At 50.6% G+C, this 12,959-nt stretch overlaps 1 protein-coding gene across 3 annotated transcripts in view; it reads left to right on the top strand.

Moving 5' to 3' along the window:
* Positions 1-12,959, top strand: part of LOC139057174 (sushi, von Willebrand factor type A, EGF and pentraxin domain-containing protein 1-like) — a 239,123-nt gene that overhangs the window by 128,288 nt on the left and 97,876 nt on the right. For all 3 annotated transcript variants that reach the window (XM_070534969.1, XM_070534970.1, XM_070534971.1), the window contains one exon: positions 1,769-1,976. In XM_070534969.1, the coding sequence (XP_070391070.1) occupies positions 1,769-1,976 (208 nt within the window). The remainder of the gene's footprint in view (positions 1-1,768; positions 1,977-12,959) is intronic.

The raw sequence follows: 12,959 nt of genomic DNA on the forward strand, positions 1-12,959 counted from the left end.
GGAGCCTTGCCGGTTGTCACCAAGAGCAACCACTTCGAAAGAACGAAGTGGGGAGTGGGAAGCGCCCGTTGCTTCCATGTAGGCACGCAGTGTGGCACAACACAGCACCGTGTACGCTGCTAGCGCCATTTGGACCAAACGTGATGAGCTCCGAAAACGCTTACATCACCAATGAAGCTGTGGCCAAAGCTTTGTATCATCCACCTAGGCCGTCTACCATATCCGGCTAAACACTTTTTGTGAGCCGCACCGGTGTCATGCACGTCCCTCGAAAACACGGAAGCAGCGAAGGCACGTTAGGGCATGGAATGAACGTCTCACCACGTGATCAAATATGGCGGCGGCCACGGAATTTCCGCAAAAAGGGTCTATACGTAGCCATGCTTCCTTCACTTTTGCAACTATCAGTGCTCTTGACCAGTCCTCTGAGGTTTGGAGCAGTTCACCCCCTTGAGAATTTTTGCTATGCAGGTTGTTTCACGTAACTTGAACCAAGGATTTTGACAAAGTGGATAAGCGCAGCTGGATGAAAGCAACGACATATAGTTTGCCGTCAGGTGGCGCTCCTTAGAGTATTCTTAAAAACGGAGACGTACAAAAGCACAATTCGAAACAGGGGATCAGAAAATTTGGGTGGGGTAGTTCATAGTGCTCTTCTGTCTCTTTTTTTTATTTTTTAACCTAGGTGGTACATTAGGCAGTATAATGACAAGGGCTTGATGGCACAATCCATCCATCCATCCATTCATTTTATTCCACGTAATTAGTTAATTAACTGAAGTGAATTATGCATAATTTTTAGCATTTACTTTAGGTCCAACTGCGTTTCGTTGCCGTGTAGAGGGATTTCACGAACGACCGATCGAAATTTTTTTGGCAAAACTAAATGCTGCATGTCGACTTTTCTCGACGTTTAACAAACGCTCACTAAATATGAAATAAAACCACGTGGCTGCGCTCGTGCGATTATCGTATTCAGCGCTCTCAACCGTGCGTCGAGCCTATCGCTTGATAGGGAAGAAGGCCTTTCCGTGTGCCACAGCCAAAGATGCTGACACAGTGTGAAGCCGATGCCTAGAGCTCCGGCCGCTCACTTCACCGCGGTCCGCGCGCACGGTTCTTGCGCACAAAGGGCGGCTGAGAGCGCTGCAATACGATAGCACACGAGAGCAGTCGCGTGGGTTTATTTCGTATTTCGCAGGCTTTCTTTAAACGCCGAAAAAAATCACCACGCAGCATGTACGTTGCCACAAAAGATTGGATGGGTGGTTTCTGAGTCCCGTCTACATCGCAACAAAACGCAAGTGACCCTAAAGTGAATGCTAAAGATATTTCATAATTCATTTTAATTAATTAACTAATTAGGCAGAGTATAAGAAATACTCCAAGAAGTGCCACATGACGGCAAACCATATGCTGCTTGGTTTCTTTCGGCTGCGGCTAAGAACCTTCTTTAAATCCTTGGTTCAAGTTACGTGAAAGACCCGGTATGCTGAAGCAGTGTAGGGCTGGATATCTTTATAACGATGGTTGCAGTTTTGTACACAACAGTCTGTCCCATATACAGTTGGCCTTTCGAAATGGTTAGTATACCGTCTTTTCACAGAGAGCAGCTCGAATTCCAAAAATTGAAACGCGCAAGAAAAGTTTCAATTTTCACGCTCCAACTGCGTTTCAGTTTTACCGCCGAATGGGCGCATAACCCTAATATTGCTAACTGAGCTTCAGTAACTATGAACGGCGGCCCAAGTTTGGTCTTGTTTTGCAGGTATTGGTTTTGGTGACGGATGGATTGGCGACGATGGGCCCGGATCCGGTGAAAGAAGCGGACAAGCTTAAGGGTGCCGGCATAGAAATATTCGTGTTCAGCATCGGACGCTCCATCAGAAGGCACCTGGATATGCTGGCATCCTCGGAAGACCACGTGTTCGAATGCGAGAGCTTCGCGCAATTTCAGAAGACCTTCGATGACCAAGGCAAGTGCCCCGCAGTGCTGTCCACTGCGCACTCTTCTTGCTATATCACTTTAGCTCATATTTTCTTAAGACAAGTCGGGTATTACCATATTACCTCGATAACGAGATGCAGCTTCGGACGGGAGTGTTGATGCAAATATCTATAGTGGTGTGGCACTCAACCACTGTGTCAATAAACAAGAAGAAAACTAACATTGGACAAAGTACATCTGTCTTTATATTCGGTTACTGCATTCCATACGTGCTCGTCTGCTAGGTTGATGGTCTCGCCCGCGCACCCGTATAGCTTTCATAAGCGGTCTTGTGGTATTACTGCCAAGACGTGCTATTGAATGCAAGTGAATAGCAAGCCTAGCGCATCCTCATGTAGCACGACGTCACGAGATGTGTCATCATCAGGGTTGCTGTATAAAACAATTGCCAGCTTCGGCGGAAGGCCGAAGCACAGACAACCATAGCAAGGTTATGAGTTGCTCCTGAACTACTCGGACGATGTTTCATAACTGCACGTGGGTGCTGCTATATACCCGGACGTGACATACGCTGGTGCGCCAAAATTTCTGGCACCCTTAGTCATGTTGTGTACGGCCTGTAACGGCATCGCACAGGCACCACTGCGCTACTTGTAAAAAGCGGCGCCAGCAAAATTACATCGCTTACAGATTGTGAGCAATAATATTGTTCCGAACTTTTTAACAGTCTCGGAAGATTTAGGGTAAACGTCATGCCCGGTCGATCGACATGTTTCGTTGCTTTTATTTGTGCGCTCAAGAATTACGAGGAATAATTCAGTCAAGTAAGTAATGAGACTTGGTCGGAGAAACTTTGGCGGTTGAATAGCATAGCATCTACATTGCAAATGTGGTACAAATGAACTTGAAGCTTACATAACATAAATATGCACGGAAAATTACGGCGAAGGCGAAGCCTTTAGTGTCCATATATTGCTATCGCAATGAAAAGCCAGCAACTGCATGCTCTGGTCACTGCACCGCTTTTTTTACGTCTATAAACCTAAAGGATGCAAGGAAGCTGTTGATGGCTTCATTACTTAAACGAGCAACGAAACAGGCGGAAAACATAAGTATATCGCGCTAGCGGGCTACCGTATTTATGTGTAGGTGATAACGGTGCGACGTGAGATTCATGTCGGAGCTCCATGCTATCGCGTCACGTGACTGCCTGCTGAATATTAAACTTTACTGACAGTAAACTTTCTCATCTTTTTGTGGTCAGCGTTGAGCCTTCTCTAACGAATTATTGTCCACGAGAAGCCAGAATAAAATCATCAGCTGCACCAGCTGGGCATTAGACAAAATACCAAATCGACTGCTCATTCATTTCCTCATAGCAGGTGACGCGGAACTATAACGCTCTATCCTTTCTGCTTCATTTTTGGACGCTGCGGTAGTCGTTGACGACTCCGAGGCAGCAAGAGTGTCGACTGAGGAAACGCGTCGTACCCCGCGCGGATAGTCGGAGTCACAAACTCAATGAGGCACAGCCTATTGCAGAGCACAAACTTACTTCCGGAAATAAGTTCGTCGCTACATGTTTGCTTGTGCTTTAACTAAACTTACGCTCCAAATGTCTGAAGTACGAAGCAATGGGAAGGCCGTGTACACAGAAACCTTTCGCGCTAGAATTGTTTGTAAAAGCATATGCCCGCCAATCCTGATGCTGGACACTGTACTGTTAGTGAATGCTGCCAGCCAATATAAATGAGCTGCTGTGAGCGAAACGCTTTGCGATTTGCGGGCTCAAGTTAAATCTCCTACTGTCGAGCATTCTTATGTGTTGGCGGCGTGCACTTTGTACGCCTTTTCACACACAGCAGGCAATGCTATACTATAGCGCTACGGAGGCTACAGAGACTCTCTCACAGTTCGCATTCACGAACGAGAAATAGTGCGTCTCTTAAAGAGTAGCTAGGCGTCGATGATGGTAGGCGTCATGTAATTCGAGGTAAAAATGAGCCTTAGTCATTATCGTCACGCATTAATTCGTATTTACTACATGCAGAACGTAACCTCGCGTCATAAGTTGTAACATGATCACCACTCTACTTTTATGCTCAATGCAGGACGAAGACTTCCTCCAGAGATATCCAATTACTCCTGTCTTGTGCTGATTTTAATGTGTGCCTGCAAATTTCCTCATTTCATCACGCCACCTAATTTTCTGCAGTCCTCGACTGCGCTTCCCTTCCCTTTGCACCCATTCTGTAACTCGAACGGTCCACCGGTTATCTGCCCTCCCTAATACTTGACCTGCCCAGCTCCATTTCTTTCTCTTAATGTAAACTAGAATATCGGCTATCTCCGTTTGCTCTCCACACTGCTCTCGTCCTATTAACGTTACGCCTAACATTCTTTCGTTCCATCACTCTTCCAAGCATGCATTCCAAGCATGCGTCCAAACAAGCATCTATTTGCATTGAATAGCATTGGAGATATTGTCTCCTTGCGTGGCCCCTTTCTTGATATGTATTCACTACTTTTCTTCTGGAGAAGCAAGGTAGCTGTGTAATCTTTGTGCATATTTCACAATATATTCACGTATGCCTCATGTACTCCTTCATTATACGCACTGCCTCCATAACTGCTGATATCTCTACTGAATGAAATTCAGTTTCATAATCTATTAAATCCATATTGTTGAGAAGGCGCAGGGGAGAAACCGCGCCAGCCGGCTAGTGCCACGTAGGGACAACCAAGCCGAGCTTCACGGCCCGATCGCGGGCACTCTGGACGGCCAGGGTTTCGTCGTTGAGTTCGGACCTGGCCAAGAGCGCAGCCCACCTATCCTGGCTGAAGGAGGAGCCGATGGCTTCACATTCCCACAACACATGATCCAATGTTGCCATTAGTCCACAGGCAGGGCAGTCCGCATTGGGATACCTTTCATGGTATATTGCGTGAAGAACGGCCAGGTTAGGTACGCACGGGCTTGTAAAAGCTCAAGGCTCACCACCTGCGCCCTGCATAAGGCGGGGTGCGGGAAGGGGAATGCCCGTCTTGACATATAGTAGTGTGTGGTAACCTCATGGAACGTGAGCAAGGGTTCCCCGCTGGGCAGGGGGACTGCGGAGGCGGCGCGATCAGTGAGTCCTCGCGCGGCCTCGTGCGCGCCCTCTTTAGGGTTAGAAGGAGCGCCCTCAGTCGACCCCAAGTGAGCGGCAAACCAAGTGAGAGAATGCGGAGATATACTTTTGGCCCTTTGGAGAATGCGGAGGGCCTTAAAAGAGGCGATCCCCATTTGGTAGGCATTAATGGCTGCCTTGGAATCGCTATATATTGCCTCTCTGCGGCCATCGAGCACAGCCAGTGCGATTGCAACCTATTCGGCTACCACGGGCTTCAAAGTGCGTGCCGTAGCGCAGAAAGTGGGCCTGGAATCGTAGTCGACGATGGAGACGGCGAATGCCTCTCGATGGACATATGTCGCGGCATCCACGAAGCTTGCATCAATGTGGTTGTTGCGGACATGCTCGAGCAGAGCTGTACCCTGGGCCTACGTCTACCAACGTTGTTTGCGGGGTGCATATTGCGGGGAATGGCCGCCATGTGCAGTTGAGACCTGTTGTCGCTGGGAATCCGCACGGCGTCGGGGCACTGGTCGACAGGTTTGAGGCCCATCTCATTGAGTATCTTGCCACCCGCCGGGCTGCTGGATAGCCTCAGGAGCTGTGAGCGCTCTTGTGCCTCGATTATTTCTTCGAGCGTGTTGTGGACTCCGAGCTTGAGCAGGTTTTCGGTGTGGGTGCGCACAGGTAAGCCGAGGGCAAGCTTAAAGAACTTTCTGATGAGTAAATTGCGCTTGTTTCTCTCTGCAACATGTCAATCACGCATGGCCGCCGAGTACGAAAAATGGCAGAGAACAAAAGCATGTATAATGCGGATGAGATTGTCTTCCTTGATTCCCTGATGCCTGTTGGCGATCCTCCGGATGAGGCTGAGAGCACTGTCCGTCTTGACGGTGATCTTTCTGAGTGTGGTTCCATTGGTTCCGTTGAATCGATATACGTCCCCAATATTCGGAGCGAGTCCACTCTGGGCACTGGGAACCCGTCACCAGTGAAAAGCCGTATTTCGCTTTCGGACGCCGGTTTGCAATCACGATTGCGCCTTTGTCTTTTATCGTAGAGAAGTAGTTCAGAGTTGGATGGAGAACGTCTTAGCCCAGTGGGGCGGAGGAAACGCTCGGTCGCATCGATGGCGCTCTGCATGGCGGCCTCAAGTTGGCCGACGCTCCCGCCAACGCACCAGATGGTGATGTCATCTGCGTAGACGGTATAGTTGGTTCCTTGAATCTTCGCAAGCTCCTTGGAAAGCTCGATCATTGCGATGTTGAATAATGTTGGCGAGATGACTGAGCCATGAGGCGTGCCGCGTGAACCGAAGCTGATCTCTTGCGAGAGGTATCCTTCGATCTTGAGCTTCGCAGTTCTCTGGTTAAGGAAGGATAGGACGAAGTCATAGGCCCTCTTCCCGAGCCCGAGGCCCGCAATAGACTGGAGAATGAATTGGTGTGCGATATTGTCAAAGACCTTCTGCAGGTCTAATTGAAGGATGGATCAGGTATCTCCCGTGCTCCGGTCGATTATCTAATGCTTTATCAGCTTCATGGCGTCCTGTGTCGAGAGGCCGGCTCTGAAACCAATTATATTGCTGGTGTACATGTCATTGGTCTCGATGTGCACCTTGAGCCGGTTGAGCAGGGTATGCTCTGCGATCTTACCGACACAGGATGTCAGGGAAATTGGTCTTCGATTGTCGATTCCTGGTGCTTTACCGTGTTTGGGGGTTAGTACCGTGCAGGCCGTTTTCCATTGTGTGGGGACCTGTCCACTGCTCCAGACTTCATTAATCCTTTCAGTGAGGAAGTCAATCGACTCTTTATCGAGAGTGCTGAGCATCTTGTTAGTGACGCCATCCAGGCCAGGGGCAGATTTGACGTTGAAGGAGAAGAGGACATCTCGGATCTCGGCTGCAATAAAATCCTGGTCTAAGTCCCGCACCGCACACCCCGTGTAGTCAGGGAACCGGGTCGGGGTAGAGCTATCCGCGACTGGCAGGTACCTGTCTATGAGCCTGTCGACAATCAACTCGTCCGGGGTAGAGTCCGCAGCGAGGTGGATGGCTCGCGCGAGAGATGGTCTCGGGCTGGATCTGGTGCTGCCCTCATCTAGAAGGTGTTTGAGCATGCCCCATTTCTTGCCTGATCCGAACTGACCCGCGACGGATTCGCAGAGCTCCTCCCATTGTTGTTTACACAGGTTCTTGCAGAGCTGTTCGATGTCCCTGTTAACCTGGGAAACCTTCTATCAGAGCCTCCTGTTATGCTTCTGCCCCTTCCATCTCGTGAGGAGGGCTTGCTTGGCTGCAAGCAGGTGCGCCAACCCGCTATCCATCTTTTCAATGTCGAGGTCAGTGATGACGTCCTTGGTTGCCGCTGCGGCGTCATCCCTGATCCCTTTGCACTAACCTTCAAAATCTGTCTCGACTGTCGGTGCGCGCTCGGCTCTGATCTTGCGGAAAACGTCTCAGTCGATCAACTTGAATTTCTTCGTCCTATAGCGTGCAGTCGCGAGGGAGACTTCGATGACATAGTGGTCACTTCCGAGGTCTAGAGCCGTGTTGACTCACTTGATCTCCCCTACGTTCTTGACGAAAGAGAGGTCTGTGGTAGTGTCCCCGCATGTGGAGTTGCCTCTCTTAGTGGGGAAATCCCGATCGGTGATAAGGGTCAAGTCAACTTCCATCGCAGTCTGCCACAGCTCGCGTCCCTTGGGCGTGTCATGGGTGTACCCCCACACCCTATGTGGGGCGTTGAAGTCCCCGACGACGACAAGGGGGTGCCCACCGGCCAGGCTGACGGCCTCTTGAGGAGAGAGTTCGCCCTCGCCCTGCGATAGCTGGGGCTGCAGTATACGTTGAGGAAAAAGAGGCTGTTTCTTCTTAGGCCTTTTCTGGTTGGGTTCATGAGGATTTCGGTCATGATGTACATGACAAGGATAGCAACTCCTCTACCTCCTGAATGCGATGATACTACCAGACAACCCGCCAGATATATGGGGGTACTAGTTGCAAATTCCTGAATAGTGATAATTTGGGGCTTAGCTGTGAGAGTTCTTAAATATTCCTGCAAAAGCGGCTTCTTGTTGGGAAACCCTCCGCAGTTTTATTGCCAGATACTAAAGTTCTCGTCCGCACTATCCATGTCTATGCTGAGAGAAGCGTTGAGCGGCCCTGAGAATCGCGCCCTCCGTCGGGGGTGCTAGTACATGACGTCATGCTGCGACCTGCGAAGGAGCGGGGCTCGGTTCTCTCCGGGCATCGACCTCCTCCAAGTTCATTCTTCGTTCACTGAGTGCACCTAAGCTCATTTTTGGTGCGCTGTAGCTTCCTGGACCCTTACTTAGCTAGCCTGCGTGCTCGCGAAGGCATTCTTGAGTTCCGAGAGTAATTTTATAGTCTCGTCTTCCTGTCTGTTCTCTACCGCTCGACGGCTGGGCGTGCGAGACCCGTGGGATGTTTCGGACGTATCCATGGCGACCAAGGCCAAGGCGGGTTGCGGCGAGGACGGTGAAAGCGCAAGCTTCCTCATCTCCGCCATCTCCGCAGCTAGCCTGCTCATTTTTTGCTCAACCTGCGCGCTTTCTTTCCTGAACTGCTCATTAACTCGTCGCAACTCCTCGAGCTCGTCTGCGTGGTGTGAATCGGGAGGCAGGTCGTCACCTCTTGGGCCCTCACGTTCCCCTCGAACCTTGTCGGCCTAGAAGAGCGTCAACCTCTTGTTTCTAAGGGCGGTGGGCGTGCGGGAGCGGGACCTGGTCACCCTCGATGTGTCGTGCCCCTACCTGAAGCTGCAGCGAGGCCGAAAACAGGCCCGTCCTCTGGAACCACGGCGGGAGCCGGAACGTGCCCAGGAGGCAGAGCGGCCCCTGGAACGGGAGCATCCTCGGCGCTGAGCACCCGGAGTGGACGAAGCCTGGAACTCGTCCGCAGTATCGTAGCCCCGCTGAGGGGATGGTGACGCGGCAGCGGCCATCTTGGCGCACTCACTGCGACGACGACGCACAATGTATGGCATCTTTAACCTTTGAGCACAGTCCTTATTAGCCGTGAGATGCTGGCCACCACAGAGTTTACACTTGGAGGTACATTGATGCAGCTCATCGGGACTATATGGGCTCCACAGCCACGGCAAATCGTGTTACCAGGAGTGGGGCACACGTCGGCGCGATGTCTGAGGCGGCCGCACGTATAGCACACGTCGATTTGCTTGCGGTAGAGCGAGCGCTGCACGAGTAACGGTCCATACCTGACAATGTTCTGTACACGATGCCCGTCGAACGCGACGACGACCGTGCCGGTCTATTCTCTTAGCTGCTAAGGCGAGTGGATTATTGGTGTTGACAATCCTGCCATCGATGACATCAGGGCCGTCTTGAAGAGGGATGTTGGGGATCACCCCCTTGCACGTGGAGTGCGGGGCCGTCTCGTAGGCACTGAGCTCATATACCTTGCCCGAGATGAGCATCTGCCTCATCCGGACGTAGCGGTCCGCGTTCCCGCGCTTGGGAGTACTGGCGACCATAATATTTTGCTGTAGACTCGGGCATAGAGTATCTTGGCATAGATCTTCCTGACTGATGCCAGCGCGGCGACTATTGCGTCAGCCACCGTAACAGAGCCAATCTTGTAGATATTGAGTCCACCACGCGGCCCGATCCCAATCTTGATATCATCTCGAGGAAGTGAGGGCAATCGTCCCCCTCGTATCACTTTGGATTTTAGCGCAGCACCGCTTGATTTGCCATGGCGCGCCCCCGGCTGCGGCGATGGCGCATTAGTGCCAGCCGTGCGCGTTTCGGCGCGAACTCTTCTGGCCCCCGCGGACTGCCAACCTTGATCTTCAGTAATCTGTTCCGGTGAGATATCCTCACTCTCCACTTGATACTCCATCTAGAGTAAGAAATTAAGCGTACCTCGCCTTCGAAGGCCGGTATGCGGCGGGCAGGTGGTTCACGAGGCGAGAAGCTCGTTATCAGAGCTCGGACAAGGGCAGGAGGTGCGTGGCCTCGGGGAGCATAGCTTGGCAATCATCCGTAGGCTTAGGTGGGCGGCCGCCGCCTTGACAGTGGGCTGTCAATGTGTGTAAATCTGTGAAAAATGAACTCACAGTGCTGCGGACGGTCTCTCTGAATGCCACTTCTCGAGCTGAGTTGAACGATACAGACGTTCTGGCGCTTCCTGGTGGCAGCCCGCAAGAAGTTCAGGTTGAATCGGGAGCTCATGTGGAACAAGTCCGCTGAGTTGGCCCCCTTGCGGTGAGTCTAAACGATTTATGGCATGGATGCGATCCATTGTATAATATCCTTTTCTCAAGCCAGTCTGTTCTCTTGGTTGATTGAAGTCAAGTGCTGCGCTAATTTTATTGGAATTTATCTTCGTTCATATTCCAAAAAAATAGTGAAACCAAGCTAATGGGCCTCTGATTCTTTGATTCCTTAACGCCTCCCTTCTTATGAAGCAGTATAATGTTGGCATTCTTCCAGCCCCCCTGGTGCACTTGATGTCGTGAGGCATTGCGTAGAGAAGCCCGCAAGCTTTTCAAACACATCTCCTCCATCTTTGATTTGATTCCAGTCCTCAGTCCCCAGAGACAGCGGATCAGCTTACCTAGACGGCGGTCAGACCTGTGACGCGGCAGATGTTGATAAGAATCTCTGGATTCTCACAGACCACCACGGCAAATTCCCTCGAGTGAGGATAGCTTAGCAGGGCTCTTTGAAGAATTATCAAGCATTGCCTGGGATATTATTGGTCTTAGTGAGGTTCGAAGAACAAGTGAGGCTTATACAGTGGTAATTAATGGTCATGTCCTCTGATAAAGATATATTCCATATAAGAGTGAATATGACGTACAATTTCTAATTAATAAGGACATAGCGGGCAAGAGTGATGAATACCACAGCCTTAAGGAGAGGACAGCAATTGTCGCAATAAAGCTAAATAGGATATACAGATTAAACGTAGTACAAGCCTATGCTCCAACCTCCGGTCATGATGATGAAGGAATAGGACATTTTGATGAAGATGTTGAATTAGCAATGATAAAGGTGCAACTCAGTACAGTGTAGTCACGAGCAATTTCAGCGCTACAGCTGAGAAAAATTCGGCTGGGGAACAAGTAATGGGCAACTACGGCGTCTATTTTAGGAACGACCCGCCGTGGTTGCTCAGTGGCTATGGTGTTGGGCTGCTGAGCACGAGGTCGCGGGATCGAATCCCGGCCACGGCGGCCGCATTTCGATGGGGGCGAAATGCGAAAACACCCGTGTGCTTAGATTTATGTGCACGTTAAAGAACCCCAGGTGGTCAAAATTTCCGGAGTCCTCCACTACGGCGTGCCTCATGATCAGAAAGTGGTTTTGGCACGTAAAACCCCAAATATTATTATTATTATTATTTTAGGAACACTATGCAGGAGAGATATTGGTAGAATTTGCGGAAAGGAATAGACTCCCAATAATGGCTACCATATTCAGGAAGCACAGTAACAGGAAGTGGATCTGGAAAACGCTTAATGAACAAAAGAAGAAAATAAATAGATGTGTGCCGATGCCACCTTAGTGCAGCATGTAGAAGTGTTAGGTAGGGTAAAGGACACCGTAGGTTAGTGAGGTACTCGATATCTCTTAATTTGAAAGAGAACTGATAAAATTGTCTAGAAGAAACAAACCAACCTACACGCAGTCAAGGCAAAAGCAGACGAATTCAGGCTGGTGCTCGCAAACGAATATGCAGATTTAAAACAAAAGGATGATGATAACATAGAGGAAATGGATGCAATCGTAGCTATGCTTAATTCAGAAGCATCAGTTGAGGTGGGGGTAAGGCACCAACGCAGCCAATAGGTAAGCAATTCCGAGTAAGAAAGCATGAAAATGTGTAACTCAAGAGATCAGATGGAATTCGCTGAACTGTCAAAGCTGATAAACAAGAAGAACGCAAGCGATGTTATAAAGTATACAGTCTAAAGATTGAGGACTCAGTAAAAAAATGACCGCGGCATGAAATGATGGAGAAGAAAACTTGGCATAAGGCAGGGCAAACCCTTTGCAGTGCATGGATAATCGGGGTAATGCCATCTGCAATTTCGATGACCTACTAAAAGCAGTAGAACAATTCTATGGTGACCTGTACAGCCCCCTAGCAGCCATGCTACTGTAGTGGCGTGACTATCGCTGCCAAAGCAGGTGAAGAAGGAGATGAGCTCACGTGCAGGTAGCGCGGCGACAGAACGCGCTAGCGAGCTCGACCTATGCGGCCGCTGAACGGCCGCTCCCGAGATCAGACGGCACCATGGCTGGCCGGCCTAAATAAACCGTGGCTACGACGCCTACCTCTTCCCACCGCCTCCCATAAATTGGTGACCCGGACGACCGAGCCCACCCATGCCAGCGTCAACCAACAAATCGGTGACACCGGACGACCGAGCCCAGCCACGCCAGCGTCAGCGCACCAACTCTACCAAAACGAGTAACGTGGCCTCACGCGCTCAAGCAGACGTCCCGCGGTTGTAGGGAGTCCGGGAAATCTACGTCTACATCCAACTGGGCAGCCACTTCTGGCTCAACAAGGTTGCAGGCTCCAGTTCTCGCCCTCCGGCCCCGACTTGCACGTAGACTTGCGGGCAGCCATCACTACGCCACATCGAGCCACACCAGCCTTTCGCCATTTCAACCGTCACGTCATTTCGCGTCTTGTCGTCTCTCATCGCCTGCGTCCACCCGTGCCGATCTTCAGCACGCGCCGGTCCCAACATCAGACCTCTACTCAGTTCGTGAGCCTCTTCCCCAGATCAAAGGGTGCTGCGCGGAAACTCTTTCCAAGAAATTCAGTAGGCCAAACGAAAGCGCTTTCAGCTATTCTACGGCCCGCTGCTCTTCTTCTTTGGACGTTCCCGCAAGCT

The sequence above is a fragment of the Dermacentor albipictus genome, chromosome 3, assembly GCF_038994185.2.
Source record: "Dermacentor albipictus isolate Rhodes 1998 colony chromosome 3, USDA_Dalb.pri_finalv2, whole genome shotgun sequence".
NCBI lineage: Eukaryota > Metazoa > Arthropoda > Arachnida > Ixodida > Ixodidae > Dermacentor > Dermacentor albipictus.